General features: G+C 42.8%; 1 protein-coding gene across 3 annotated transcripts in view; it reads right to left on the bottom strand.

Annotated features, from left to right (window-relative positions):
- NEK9 (NIMA related kinase 9) overlaps positions 1–12,903 on the bottom strand; it is a 335,370-nt gene that overhangs the window by 77,996 nt on the left and 244,471 nt on the right. For all 3 annotated transcript variants that reach the window (XM_033951413.1, XM_033951412.1, XM_033951411.1), the window contains exons 14-15: positions 412–567; positions 174–282 (exon numbers count right to left, since the gene is read on the bottom strand). In XM_033951413.1, coding sequence (XP_033807304.1) covers positions 174–282; positions 412–567 — 265 coding nt within the window. The remainder of the gene's footprint in view (positions 1–173; positions 283–411; positions 568–12,903) is intronic.

Genomic DNA, 12,903 nt, shown 5'->3' with positions numbered 1-12,903 from the left:
CCCAATTCTTCCCATTTTTCATAATATGCTGTCATAATGAGTAATAGCTTGTTATTATTAGAAGATATTTGGCTTATTGCTCTCATTGATGTACCGAATAACACAGTATCATATGATATCAATGGACAATAAAATAGCAAATGATCTAATGTCCCAGCTTCAAGATGACTCACCATCAATAGCTGCTGTGTGGGTTCTGCCTGGAGCAATGCTGCGGATCTTGTAGAATGAAAGCTGTTTGGCCAGTGTCAGGGTTGTAGTATATGGAACCTCATGGAAAGCCTTTAGGGAAAAAACAGCAGCAGTCCAACAACCTGTAGGTCCAAATCCAGTTCTGTGCATGACTAGGCAACAGGCCAATGACCCCCAGTGGGGACACCAGGCACTACATTCACATTCAAGCAGACTTACCTCATGGTTAATGATTCCACTTGTGCACTGATTCAGTCCCAGCTTGTTAAACTCATTCAGCCCACATGCAAGTACTTTGCCAGACTGTGTCAGTAAGAAGGTACCATCACTGCTACAATGAACCGACACAATATTCAACGTTTTTGGGACGTCAACCTGCAGATGAGATACAAACAGATCTGAATTTGTCAATTCAGAATTTGTCAATTCAGGAAAGGAGTAAAAACGGTTTTGTTTGAGCGTGCTTTTGGCAGCAATGCTGTTTTAGTATGAGGTAATGCAATTTTTGCTGTATTTTATTGTTTGCATTTTTTTCTTGATGTCTTTTTAAAGATTTCTTGATTGTCTGTATATATACATTGTAGGTTTTATGTTTTTACATGATTTGTATTTTGCTGTCATTGAATGTGAGTGAGTTTGTGTCACTGATTTTGTATGTTTTATTGTTTCCCACCTAGATTTGTAGATAGGCGGGTTATAAATAATTTTAAATAAAATAAAAATAAATAAATTTGGTGTTTTAGAACATATGTTAAAGATGGCCCAAAAAATCAAGAAAGAGCAGGGTATTTATGCCTTAATTGATCCAAATATTGGCAAGAAGTTGCCAAAAGAAGTGGTTGGTTCTAGGTGGCTCTTCTTCTTTATTCATTTTTAAAAACTTACAATAAGTGTAACAGCAAATATAACATTTTAAACTCAGATACAACACTTAATATTCTGTTAAAATCCATATCAGAATTTATCGCCCCCTCCCCCCTAATCAATAACAGTCTTTAAATTCAAGAAAACATACAATAATCCCTATTCCTATGTACCTTACTTTAATAATCAAATCAAAATACCCTTCCCCCCCTCCCCCCACCTTGGATATGTCTATTTAAGGGGAAAAATAATATTCAATCATTACAATATTTTGTTAATGGCTCCCAAATATCCTGAAATTTTCTAAAATTCCCCTGCTGTGTGCTCTTCTTGAAGTTGACCACCCAGCTAAGCTTCTGCAGCACTTTGATCACTCGGTGAACTGCTACTCTGCCCTCGGATTCAGACTGTGCTCTGATTAGCCAAACATCCAGGTATGTCCATCCTGCTTAGGTGAGCTACAACCACCACCATCACATTGATGAAGGTCCATGGCCAGCCCAAAGTGCAAAGCTGGAAGTGTTGCGCCAACACATGGAACCATAAATATTTCCTATGGTCCAAAAAAATAGGAATGTGCATATAGGCCTCTATCAAATCCAAGGAGACAAGAAATTCCCCTGTTGCCACCGATGCAATCACCAACCTCACCATCTCCATTCGGAAACGTAGTATTTTGAAGGATGAATCCATCACTATGAGGTCTGGAATCGGCCTCTCTTGAGCACAGTGAAGTATATTGAGTATCTGCCAGAACCTGAGTCTTCCTCTGGGCTCTAAGGCTTCCAGATCTAGCAATCTTTGCACTGTCACTCTGACTTTGGCTACGTTTTCTGGCTTCCCCACCAGGGATTCTATAAAAAAAAGTCTCGGAAGGGGCGAAAGAGCTCGAGCTTACACCCCTCCAGTATAATTTCCAACATTCAGGAATCTGTGGTGATCACCGCCTACGTCCCCCAAATAAGCCATAAGCCTCCCTCAGATGTGTGGAGGCTCGGCTGATGGCTTGGCATCACAACTACATCTTTGGAGCTGTAGTAGAGTGGGATCTTGAAGATTGAGGGCGCCTGGCCCCTCCAAATCTTTGTCTGGAGTTCTGAAATGATCTCTGGCTCAAAGGCCTTTCCAAGAAGTGGCAGAATCACCTGGAGGTCCGAAAATTACCAGTGCCGGGCAAAATGGAAGAAACAATTATAAAAAATAAAATTGTGGAACATGTAGACAAACATGATTTAATGAAATGGAGTCAGCATGGGTTCAGACGAGAGAGATCTTGCCTCACAAATTTGCTTGACTTCTTTGAAGGTGTGAATAAACATGTGGATAAAGGCGAGCTGGTTGATATAGTGTATCTAGATTTTCAGAAAGCTTTTGATAAAGTTCCTCACGAGAGGCTCCTGAGAAAATTAAAGCGTCATGGGATAGGTGGCAAAGTTCAGTTGTGGATCAGGAATTGGTTATTGGATAGAAAACAGAGGGTAAGGTTAACTGATCATTTTTCTCAATGGAGGAGAGTAAACAGTGGAGTGCTGCAGGGGTCTGTACTAGGACCAGTGCTATTTTACTTATTTATAAATGATCTGGAAATTGGAACGAGTGAGGTGATTAAATTTGCAGATGACACTAAACTGTTCAAAGTTGTTAAAACGTATGAAAAATTGCAGGCGGACCTTAGGAAATTGGAAGTCTGTCAGATGAAATTTAATGTGGACAAATGCAAAGTGATGCACATTGGGAAGAATAACCTGAATCACAGTTACTGGATGCTAGGGTCCATCTTGGGGATTAGTGCCCAAGAAAAGGATCTGGGTATCACTGTAGACCAGGGGTGTCAAAGTCCCTCCTCGAGGGCCGCAATCCAGTCATGTTTTCAGGATTTCCACAATGAATATGTATGAGATCTATTTACATTCACTGCTTTCATTGTATGCAAATAGATCTCATGCATATTCATTGGGGAAATCCTGAAAGCCCGACTGGATTGCGGCCCTCGAGGAGGAACTTTGACACCCCTGCTGTAGACAATACGATGAAATCTTCCGCCCAATGTGCGGCAGCAGTCAAAAAAGCAAACAGGATGCTGGGAATTATTAAAAAAGGGATGGTTAACAAGACTAAGAATATTATAATGCCCCTGTATCACTCCATAGTGCGACCTCATTTGGAGTATTGCGTTCAATTCTGGTCTCCTTCTCCTTATCTCAAGAAAGATATAGTGGCACTAGAAAAGGTTCAAAGAAGAGCGACCAAGATGGTAAAGGGGATGGAATTCCTCTCGTATGAGGAAAGACTAAAACGGTTAGGGCTCTTCAGCTTGGTAAAGAGACGGCTGAGGGGAGATAGGATTAAAATCTACAAAATCCTGAGTGGAGTAGAACGGGTACAAGTGGATCGATTTTTCACTCTGTCAAAAATTAGAAAGACTAGGGGACCTTTAAACTTTAAATTCAACGGCTCAACGGCGCAGCCGTTCGGCGCACCGGCTAAGGCGCACGGCAAAGGCGCGTGCGCCTTAGCTCGCGCCTTTGCGAAGCGACTGAGCGAAGCACAAACAACCCAACTTATAATTCAACCGCAATAACTGTTTCTTTCTTTAAGACTTCATAACAAACTTCAAATAACAAATTAACCGCCTCAATCTAAATTAACATCATTAAGAGGCGTGGCTTGACCACCGTGAGGACCACAAACATGAAATAATTACTCCTCCTCACCCACACTCAAAACTGATTAAAAAGTGCTTATTTTTGAAAAAGTCCCTATGTCGCCTACAAAATCGACAAAAAACGAAACTGCTCCATCTACATCGATCGGAGGGAAGAAGCTGAAATCTGATCTGAACACACCAGAGATAATGGCGCCGAAGAATGATGAGGCCTCACTTGACTTGCTCTTGAAAGAAATAAGATCAAATCGGAGCATAATTCAGGAACAGGTTGATGAAATCAAACTTTTAAGAAGTGAGATTGAGGCAATTAATTCCCAATTTGTAGATGTCCGACATCGTTTAGACGTCTAGAGGAAAAAACATCTGTCATATCTTCACTACAAGAAACGGTATCTAAACATGATAAACTGATCACTACTTTACAAAGAGACTATGAAGATCTTTCTAATCGCAGCAGAAGATCCAACCTAAGAATTATTGGGATACCTGAATCATCGGAGGGCTCTGATATGGTTGCCTTTCTGACTGCTTTCCTGCCTGCTACCCTGGGTCTTGTCTTCTCACCTCCATTGGAAATAGAGCGTGCTCACCGCGTGCCGTCTCACCTCTCTGCACATGCATCTTCTCCCAGGCCTATTGTGGCTAAACTCCTCAGATTTCAACACACATTACAGATCCTCACAACAGCAAAATCTAAACCTCAGCTACTACATCAAGGCAGGAAATTTTTCATTGTTCCAGATCTGGCTAAAACCACAGCCTTGAAAAGAAAGGCTTTTCTCTCTCACCGGCAAGAGCTCAAAGACATTGGAGCCAAATACGGTCTTATGTATCCTGCCAGGATGAAAGTTACTTACAATAACCACACCACTTCTTACACTGATCCTGATGAGCTGACTGCATTCCTGGACTCTCTGAAAATGCGCTAACATGTTGAGCTACTGATGTCTATGCTTGCATCTGTTTCCTGCTATTAATGTTCTCTGCTGTCAAGATTTTCTGCTGTTATAACTTGTTAATACAAGACTGTACAAATTATTGCTTAGTGTGAAAAAGCACACCACTTTCATGTTTCTCAAATTGAGTGAGTGTGAAATAATGTTAACTGTTCCATATGAGTTATCTCTCCGTGCTCATAAGAGCACTCTTAAACTGTTTTCTTCCATACATGATATTTTGGTCTTTCTTTTTTCTGACCTTGTATTATGCTGTCACTGCTATTCTATTTGCTCTTTATCTTATGCTTTCTTTATTTCTACCTTCTGGCAGAAGTGTCTGTCTGATATTTTGTTTATGTCATTTACTTTTTTCTTATAAAGGTGATATCTGCTATGCTATAACACCACATATAATAGATTATGGCTGACTTACATATCCTTTCTTTTAATGTGAATGGTTTGAACCATCCTATTAAAAGAAAAAAGATAGCCAACTATGTGTCTAATAAACATCCTGATGTGATATACTTACAAGAGACCCACCTACCGCCCACTGCCTCCTTGAAATTTAAATTGAAGGGATATTCCACTCATTTATATTCTCCTGCAACTCAGAGGAAAAAAAATGGGATATCAATACTTCTCAGTGACAAACTATCCCCTATTGTTCACTCTGTTAAAACAGATTCTGACGGTAGATGGTGTCTAGTACATGCTGCGTTGCACTCTGTATATTTTGTGTTCCTTAATATTTACGCTCCTGTCTTGGACCACCCAGATTTTTTTAAAGACCTTCAACTAGCGTTAGTTGAACACGACTCTCGTTCTCTGATACTGGGCGGGGATTTCAATCAAATTCAAGATACTTACATAGACAGATCATCCTCTTGCAGACCCTCCAAATCCAGATCTTTTGCAGCTCTACATGCTTTAAAAGAAGCCTTCTCCCTAGTAGATCCATGGCGCTTATTAAATCCAAAAGGTAGGGAATATTCCCACTTTTCACCGCCACATAACACCTACTCGAGGATTGATTTCTTTCTTCTTTCCTCTCCTCTCATTCAAGATGTGACAAACGCTATCATACACCCAATATCTCTTACAGACCATGCAGCTATTTCTTTGCATCTATCTATTTATGCTCCGCACAAAGAATCTCCTTCTTGGCGACTTAACAATACCTTACTCTTAGATGAGATAATAGTGGACAAAATCAAATCCTTTACTACAGAATTCTTCGAACTTAATACAAAAGATCCAGAAATTTGTCCTTCTATCGTCTGGGAAGCCTACAAAGCTTCTCTCAGAGGTGAATTGATTAAGCTTGCTTCTTGGAAAAAGAAACAATCCATGCAAAAAGAAAAAGAATTGGAAATTTCTATTAAAAACCTAGAATTACAACATATGTCTACTCATTTACATGATCCATCCTTATTCCAACGTATTCAAAACCTTAAATATGAATATAATACTTTGGTCTCTTGCACGGCTCGACGAGATATCTTTATTTCAACTTCTGGTCACTATATGGGAGATAATCTCATAGGTCGCCCTTTAGCTAGATATCTCAAAACCAAATCAAAACGTCTACACATCTCAGCTATTCAAGACCCATCAGGACAATTAGTAAGAACCAGATCGTTGATTTCCTCCCAATTTGAAAAATTTTATACTGCCCTATATCATTCTGAGTCTTCGGCCCCTGATTCGGACATAGATTCTTTTCTTGCTTCTTTAAATCATCCGACTATATCGGAATCTATTAAAACAAAACTAGATGCTCCTATAACTACAAACGAGATTGAGACTGCTATATCCTCCTTACCCGCTGGGAAAGCCCCTGGACCAGATGGTTTTACTGGTGAGTTTTTTAAAAGTTTCCGAGCTCTCTTAGCACCTCAACTTCTAACATATTATGATTTCCTCCACTCCACTCCGGACAAACAATTTAACTTCACTGAAGCCACCATTGTAGTTATTCCCAAGCCAGATAGAGATGCTACTATGGTTAAAAATTTTCGTCCTATCTCTCTCCTCAATTTGGATTACAAAATCATGGCGAAAATTTTATCACTAAGACTTAACACAGTGATCCCAACCCTCATACATAAAGATCAAACAGGATTCATCAAACAAAGATATATAGGAGATAATATACGTTTATTTCATCATATAAATGCTCACGCTAAAACAATGTCTGAGCCTGTGATTGGCCTGGCCAAAAGTGGAGTGGCCTTTCTTATTCCGAGTACTGAAATGGTACAACTTTGGTTCCTTTTTCACAAATTGGATAGAAACATTATATCGTCAACCCACGGCCCGTATCCTGATTAATAACTCTCTCTCTAATAGATTTTCCCTTTACAGAGGTACCCGTCAAGGCTGTCCCCTTTCACCATTATTATTTGATCTAACATTGGAACCTTTATTATCTGCTATCCGACAGTGTTCCCTAATAAAAGGTATTCCCTCATCCAATCGAGACATTAAATTGGCAGCTTATGCCGATGACGTTCTCCTCTTTCTCAGAGATCCCCTTTTCTCTCTACCCCATCTCATTTACATAGTTTCCCAATATTCTCGCCTCTCGGGATACTCTGTCAATTGGGAGAAGTCGGAGATCTTTCCTCTTAATGACCATATTTCCTTCTCAGATCTAGCTCACTTCTCTTTTCCATGGTCACAAGGAGCTGTGAAATATCTGGGAATCCTAATTCATAAAGATCCAGATCATGCTCAGGATCTTAACATATCCAAAATCAAAAATTTAATTTTAAATACTACAACGCGTTGGTCTCCGCTTTATCTGTCCTGGTGGGGTAGAATAGCCTCCATTAAAATGACTCTGGCTCCACAAATTAATTACATTCTTTCTATGCTTCCCCTTTTATGCCGGAAAAAATTCTTTCATTGGCTTAATATGAAAATTTCTGAATTTATTTGGAACAAGAAAAAACCTCGTATTGCTCTCGCCAAGCTGAAGGCCTCTAAGATTAATGGCGGCCTAAATCTACCAGATTTTTATTACTATTATATTGCATCATTAGCCAAATATGGAGCTCAGTGGATAGTTGATTCGAACCCTCAAGATCAACCAGCATGGTTTGAAATGGAACGCTTTTTATGTACACCACTACACGTCTCGTGCTTTCTTACAGTGTCAATACCTAGACACTTGAGAAGGTATTCTTTATTATGTGCAACGCAGCATGCTTTACGCCTATTAGATGCAGCAGCTGAAATTCACGCTGATGAAGGCCCACTCATGTCCCTTTGGAATAACTCTAAAATTCAGATCAACGGAAGATCCCTCTCATGGAAAAGGTGGCAGCGGGCGGGTGTGTGGTTTGTTAATCAATTGATCTCCACTAATTCTTTTGTCCCCTTTGATATTTTCCGTTCCACATACTCACTCCCATCCTCTATACGATCACAATGGCTTATGCTTACTGGAATATTAGATAATATACATATCCGCCCTGATTTTATGACCTCTATTCATACTGTTCGTCATTGGTCTACTCTGGCTTTAATGAAGGGTAAGACAATATCTCTTTTTTATGGTATACTAAGAGATCACTTCTTTACTTTTTCAACTCAATCTATGAACCATTGGGACTCTATTTTGAAAACCACGCTTTCTGAAATAGATTGGGAACTTTTCTGGTCTTCCACAAATCGTCCTCTTTTATCATCCAGAGTTTCACAATCAATGTACTTTGTTATGTGGAATGCAGTATGGACTCCATATCGTAAGTGGAAAGCGAATCTACAACAAGATTCTACCTGTTGGAACTGTCTGAAAGCACCCGGAACTCTCGATCACATGCTTTTCCACTGCAATATGGTTCATTCCTTATGGCTTCGTATTTGGGACACCATAAAATCTATCACTAAATGTTCAGAAGTGATCTCCATGGACATTATAATTCTTCGTTCCCAACACCCATGTTTTGCACAATCAAATTGCCCGCCTAAACTCATTGACACCATGTTCGTGACAGCTCTAATGCATATTCTGAAAAACTGGAAATCATCCTCATTACTAGACTACACTTTTTGGTGGAACTCTTTAAGTATGTACCACAAATTTGAATCTTATGCATATGAGAAGAAATTGTTTTCTCGATCTTCCACAAACTTGACACGAAACAAATCACCTTGGCCATTCTTAGACTCATATGTTCGTTCTGCTCTATAGACACTTCTGCCTCTCTCTTTCTCTCTCTCTATCTCTCTCTATTTCTCATTCTCTCTCTCTTTCTTTATCTTTCTCTCTCTTTCTCTTATCCCTCCTGCTTCTCTGTCTTCTTCTGTTCCTTTTCTAAGCAGTTCCAGATACTCTGGATCCTTTTCATTAATCTAGTTTTATTCAAATGATTGTAGATACAAATATTTGATACATGATTTTTATTATGATTCTATATGTTTGAACTGCTTTCTGTTTATAATTCCTATAATATTCAATAAAATCATTGAACTAAAAAAAAAAAAAAAAAGAAAGACTAGGGGACACTCGATGAAGTTACAGGGAAATACTTTTAAAACTAATTGGAGGAAAAGTTGCCAGAGGTAAGAGCGGATAGCGTAGTTGGTTTTAAGAAAGGTTTGGACAAGTTCTTGGAGGAAAAGTCCATAGTCTGTTAATGAGAAATAATAATAATAATAGTTTCTATACCGCAGGACCGTGAAGTTCTATGCGGTTTACAATGATTAAAAGATGCTACAATTGAGTAGAATTAACAAAGTTAAAAGCTAGTGATTAACAGCTCTAGGGATCAGTTGTTGTGGAATAAGATTGTACAGGTCAGTTACCTAAATACTTCAGGAACAGATATGTTTTTAGGTGTTTCCTAAATTCCCCATAAGTAGTAGGCAAAAGCAGTTGTTCCAGGTCTTTACCCCATAATGCTGCCTGATGTGTGAGAAGATATTGATGATGTTTTTTAAATTTACATCCTCTGACCGGTGGAGAAACAAAATTCAAGTGTGAGCTTCTCTTGTGTCTATCGGTTGTGAAAGAGAAGAGGTCAGTTATATATTTAGGGGCTCACCAAAGAGAACCTTATAGCAAAAACATCCAAATTTGAACCTCACACGTGCTTCCATCGGCAGCCAATGCAGAAGTCGGTAGGAAGGTGTTACATGATCGAACTTCTTCAACTCCAAAATTAGCCTGACCGCCGCATTTTGTACCAGTTGTAATCGCCGCATGTTCTTCTGGGAAATTGCCAAATAGGTGATATTACAGTAATCAAGTTGACTCAGTATAAGGGACTGTACCAGAATTCTAAATGATGAAACATCAAAATATGCTTTAATGGACCGAAGCTTCCAGAGAGTAGAACAGCCCTTTCTAACCAAGGTGTCCACCTGGTCTTTCATGGTTAGGTTCTGGTCCAATGTTACACCCAATACCTTCATAGTAGATTGAATAGGATAATTAAGTTTACTGATGCACAGTGGTGATTTAGTATCAAGCGGGTGTGATGAAGCTATAAAGAATTTTGGTTTTTCTGAATTAAGCTTTAATCTGAATTCACTCATCCATTGCTCCATCAAATTTAGTGCTTCTGTTGCCTTAGGGGTAACTTCCGAGAGAGAGGTGGCGAATGGGATAATGATCGTAAAGTCATCTGCATAACTAAATAATTTTATCCCCAGCTGGGAAAGCTGTGCACCTAATGAAGACATGTAAACATTGAAAAGCAATGGGGATAGTGGTGACCCCTGCAGCACGCCAGATGGATTGCTCCAGGTATCAGAGACAGCGTAATTAAAACGTACTTGATAGATGCGGGACATAAGGAAACCTCGAAACCAGTCTAAAACCTCTCCTCTGATTCCAATTGCGTCTAGGCACCGCTCTGGCCTGCACAACGCTTGCACAGGCCGGTCGCAAATACCTCGCATCTGGAGTTCAATGAGCATTTTTTCCCCCTTAAAAGTGCTCATTGTGCTAAAAAATGCCCCAGCTGTAATAAAAGTGTTGGTTAGATGAGAAAACCAATACAAACAGCAGTTTTAAAGGGAATTGAGCCCTTTAGACTGGCATACCTCAGGATATTTTTTTTTTTCACTTAGTCAGAACAGACTCCACGGCTCTCAAAGCCCCCAGGGGGTCAAGCTGCCGGCATCTCTACAAAAATGTGGGGAGGTGGAGGAAGGGACCCAGCACGAGACCCAGAGTTTAACACCCCCGAGGTCAGACGGATCCCCAAACAGGACCCGTCCAAGCTCTATCCGGCACAAAAGGGGAACCCAGGAGGTCCAAAACAAAATTCCAACAGTACTAAGAAGGGAGCGAATTAGTCTTAGCACCTGTTAATGGAGACTGAGGAAGACTGGATTGCAAGAGGGGAAGCTATCCTGATATACAAGTTTGTTTTCGGTCTCCACCTGCTGGTAGCAATGAAGTATATAACCCATTTGTAAGGAGTATACCATTTTACCAGGCGCTACAGAATGAGTTTTTATTGCAGGGGAGAGGGGGATGATATCCTGTCTTGCTCTGTTACTCCAGCATAAACCAGATAAATAAATCAGGAGCTAGTAAGTGTAACTGGAGCAACTTCTTGGCGCACCTTAGTCCGATGCCCTTCATTTTCCTTTTTTTTTAATCCCAAGTATAGCAGTATAATGATGAAGTGGAGCCTCTGGCCACCTTGTCAGGTAGACTGCATAGACTGTGCAGGTCTATCTGCTGACATTTACTAGGTTACATTTGCATCAGTGGATTTCTCTACGCCAGCCTAAATTCTCAAAGGGAAAGACAAAAACACAAACATGCACTCTTTCACTCATCCAGCACACACAAAAGTACTACCGTATTTTCGCGGATATAACGCGCACCATTGTAAAACGCGCACAGGGGTATAGCGCGCAGAAATCACGATGATATGTACAAAAACTTTTCTATACCGCGCTCAGGCATATAACGCGCATGCTGCCCGACTCTCCTTTCGCCCTCCCCGACTCTCATCTGGTTGCCCCGACTCACCCTGACTTTCGGTGCACTGCCCCGCCTCTCCGTGCCTGTCCCCCTTGAAGTCCTGTCCCCCCTTGAAGGTCTGCCTGTCCCCCCTTGAAGGTCTGCCTGTCCCCCCTTGAAGTCCTGTCCCCATCCTGAAAGCCTGATGCCCCCCCTCGACGTCCGATTCTTCTCCCCCCTCGGCAGGACCACTCGCACCCCCACCCCGAAGGACCGCCGACTCCCCGACAATATCGGGCCAGGAGGGAGCCCAAATCCTCCTGGCCACGGCGACCCCCTAACCCCACCCCGCACTACATTACAGGCAGGAGGGATCCCAGGCCCTCCTGCCCTCGACGCAAACCCCCCTCCCTCCAACGACCGCCCCCCCCCAAGAACCTCCGACCGACCCGCGACCCCCCTGGCCGACCCCCCCACCCCCCTTCCCCGTACCTTTGGAAGTTGGCCGGACAGACGGGAGCCAAACCCGCCTGTCCGGCAGGCAGCCAACGAAGGAATGAGGCCGGATTGGCCCATCCGTCCTAAAGCTCCGCCTACTAGTGGGGCCTAAGGCGCGTGGGCCAATCAGAATAGGCCCTGGAGCCTTAGGTCCCACCTGGGGGCGCGGCCTGAGACACATGGTCGGGTTTGGCCCATGTGCCTCAGGCCGCGCCCCCAGGTGGGACCTAAGGCTCCAGGGCCTATTCTGATTGGCCCACGCGCCTTAGGCCCCACCAGTAGGCGGAGCTTTAGGACGGATGGGCCAATCCGGCCTCATTCCTTCGTTGGCTGCCTGCCGGACAGGTGGGTTTGGCTCCCGTCTGTCCGGCCAACTTCCAAAGGTACGGGGAAGGGGGGTGGGGGGGTCGGCCAGGGGGGGCGCGGGTCGGTCGGAGGTTCTTGGGGGGGGGGCGGTCGTTGGAGGGAGGGGGGTTTGCGTCGAGGGCAGGAGGGCCTGGGATCCCTCCTGCCCGTAATGTAGTGCGGGGTGGGGTTAGGGGGTCGCCGTGGCCAGGAGGGTTTGGGCTCCCTTCTGGCCCAACTACACAAAGTACGGGGAAGGCGGGTGGGGGTGTCGTGGGGGTCGGCCAGGGGGGTCGCGGGTCGGCTGGGGGACGGGCGGAGGTTCTTGGGGGGGGGCGGTCGTTGGGGGGGGGGGGTTTGCGTCGAGGGCAGGAGGGCCTGGGATCCCTCCTGCCCGTAATGTAGTGCGGGGTGGGGTTAGGGGGTCGCCGTGGCCAGGAGGGTTTGGGCTCCCTCCTGGCCCGATA

The sequence above is a fragment of the Geotrypetes seraphini genome, chromosome 7 (assembly GCF_902459505.1).
Source record: "Geotrypetes seraphini chromosome 7, aGeoSer1.1, whole genome shotgun sequence".
NCBI lineage: Eukaryota > Metazoa > Chordata > Amphibia > Gymnophiona > Dermophiidae > Geotrypetes > Geotrypetes seraphini.
The sequence above is the reverse complement of the archived record's forward strand: the minus strand, read 5'-3'. Positions and strand labels throughout refer to the sequence as shown.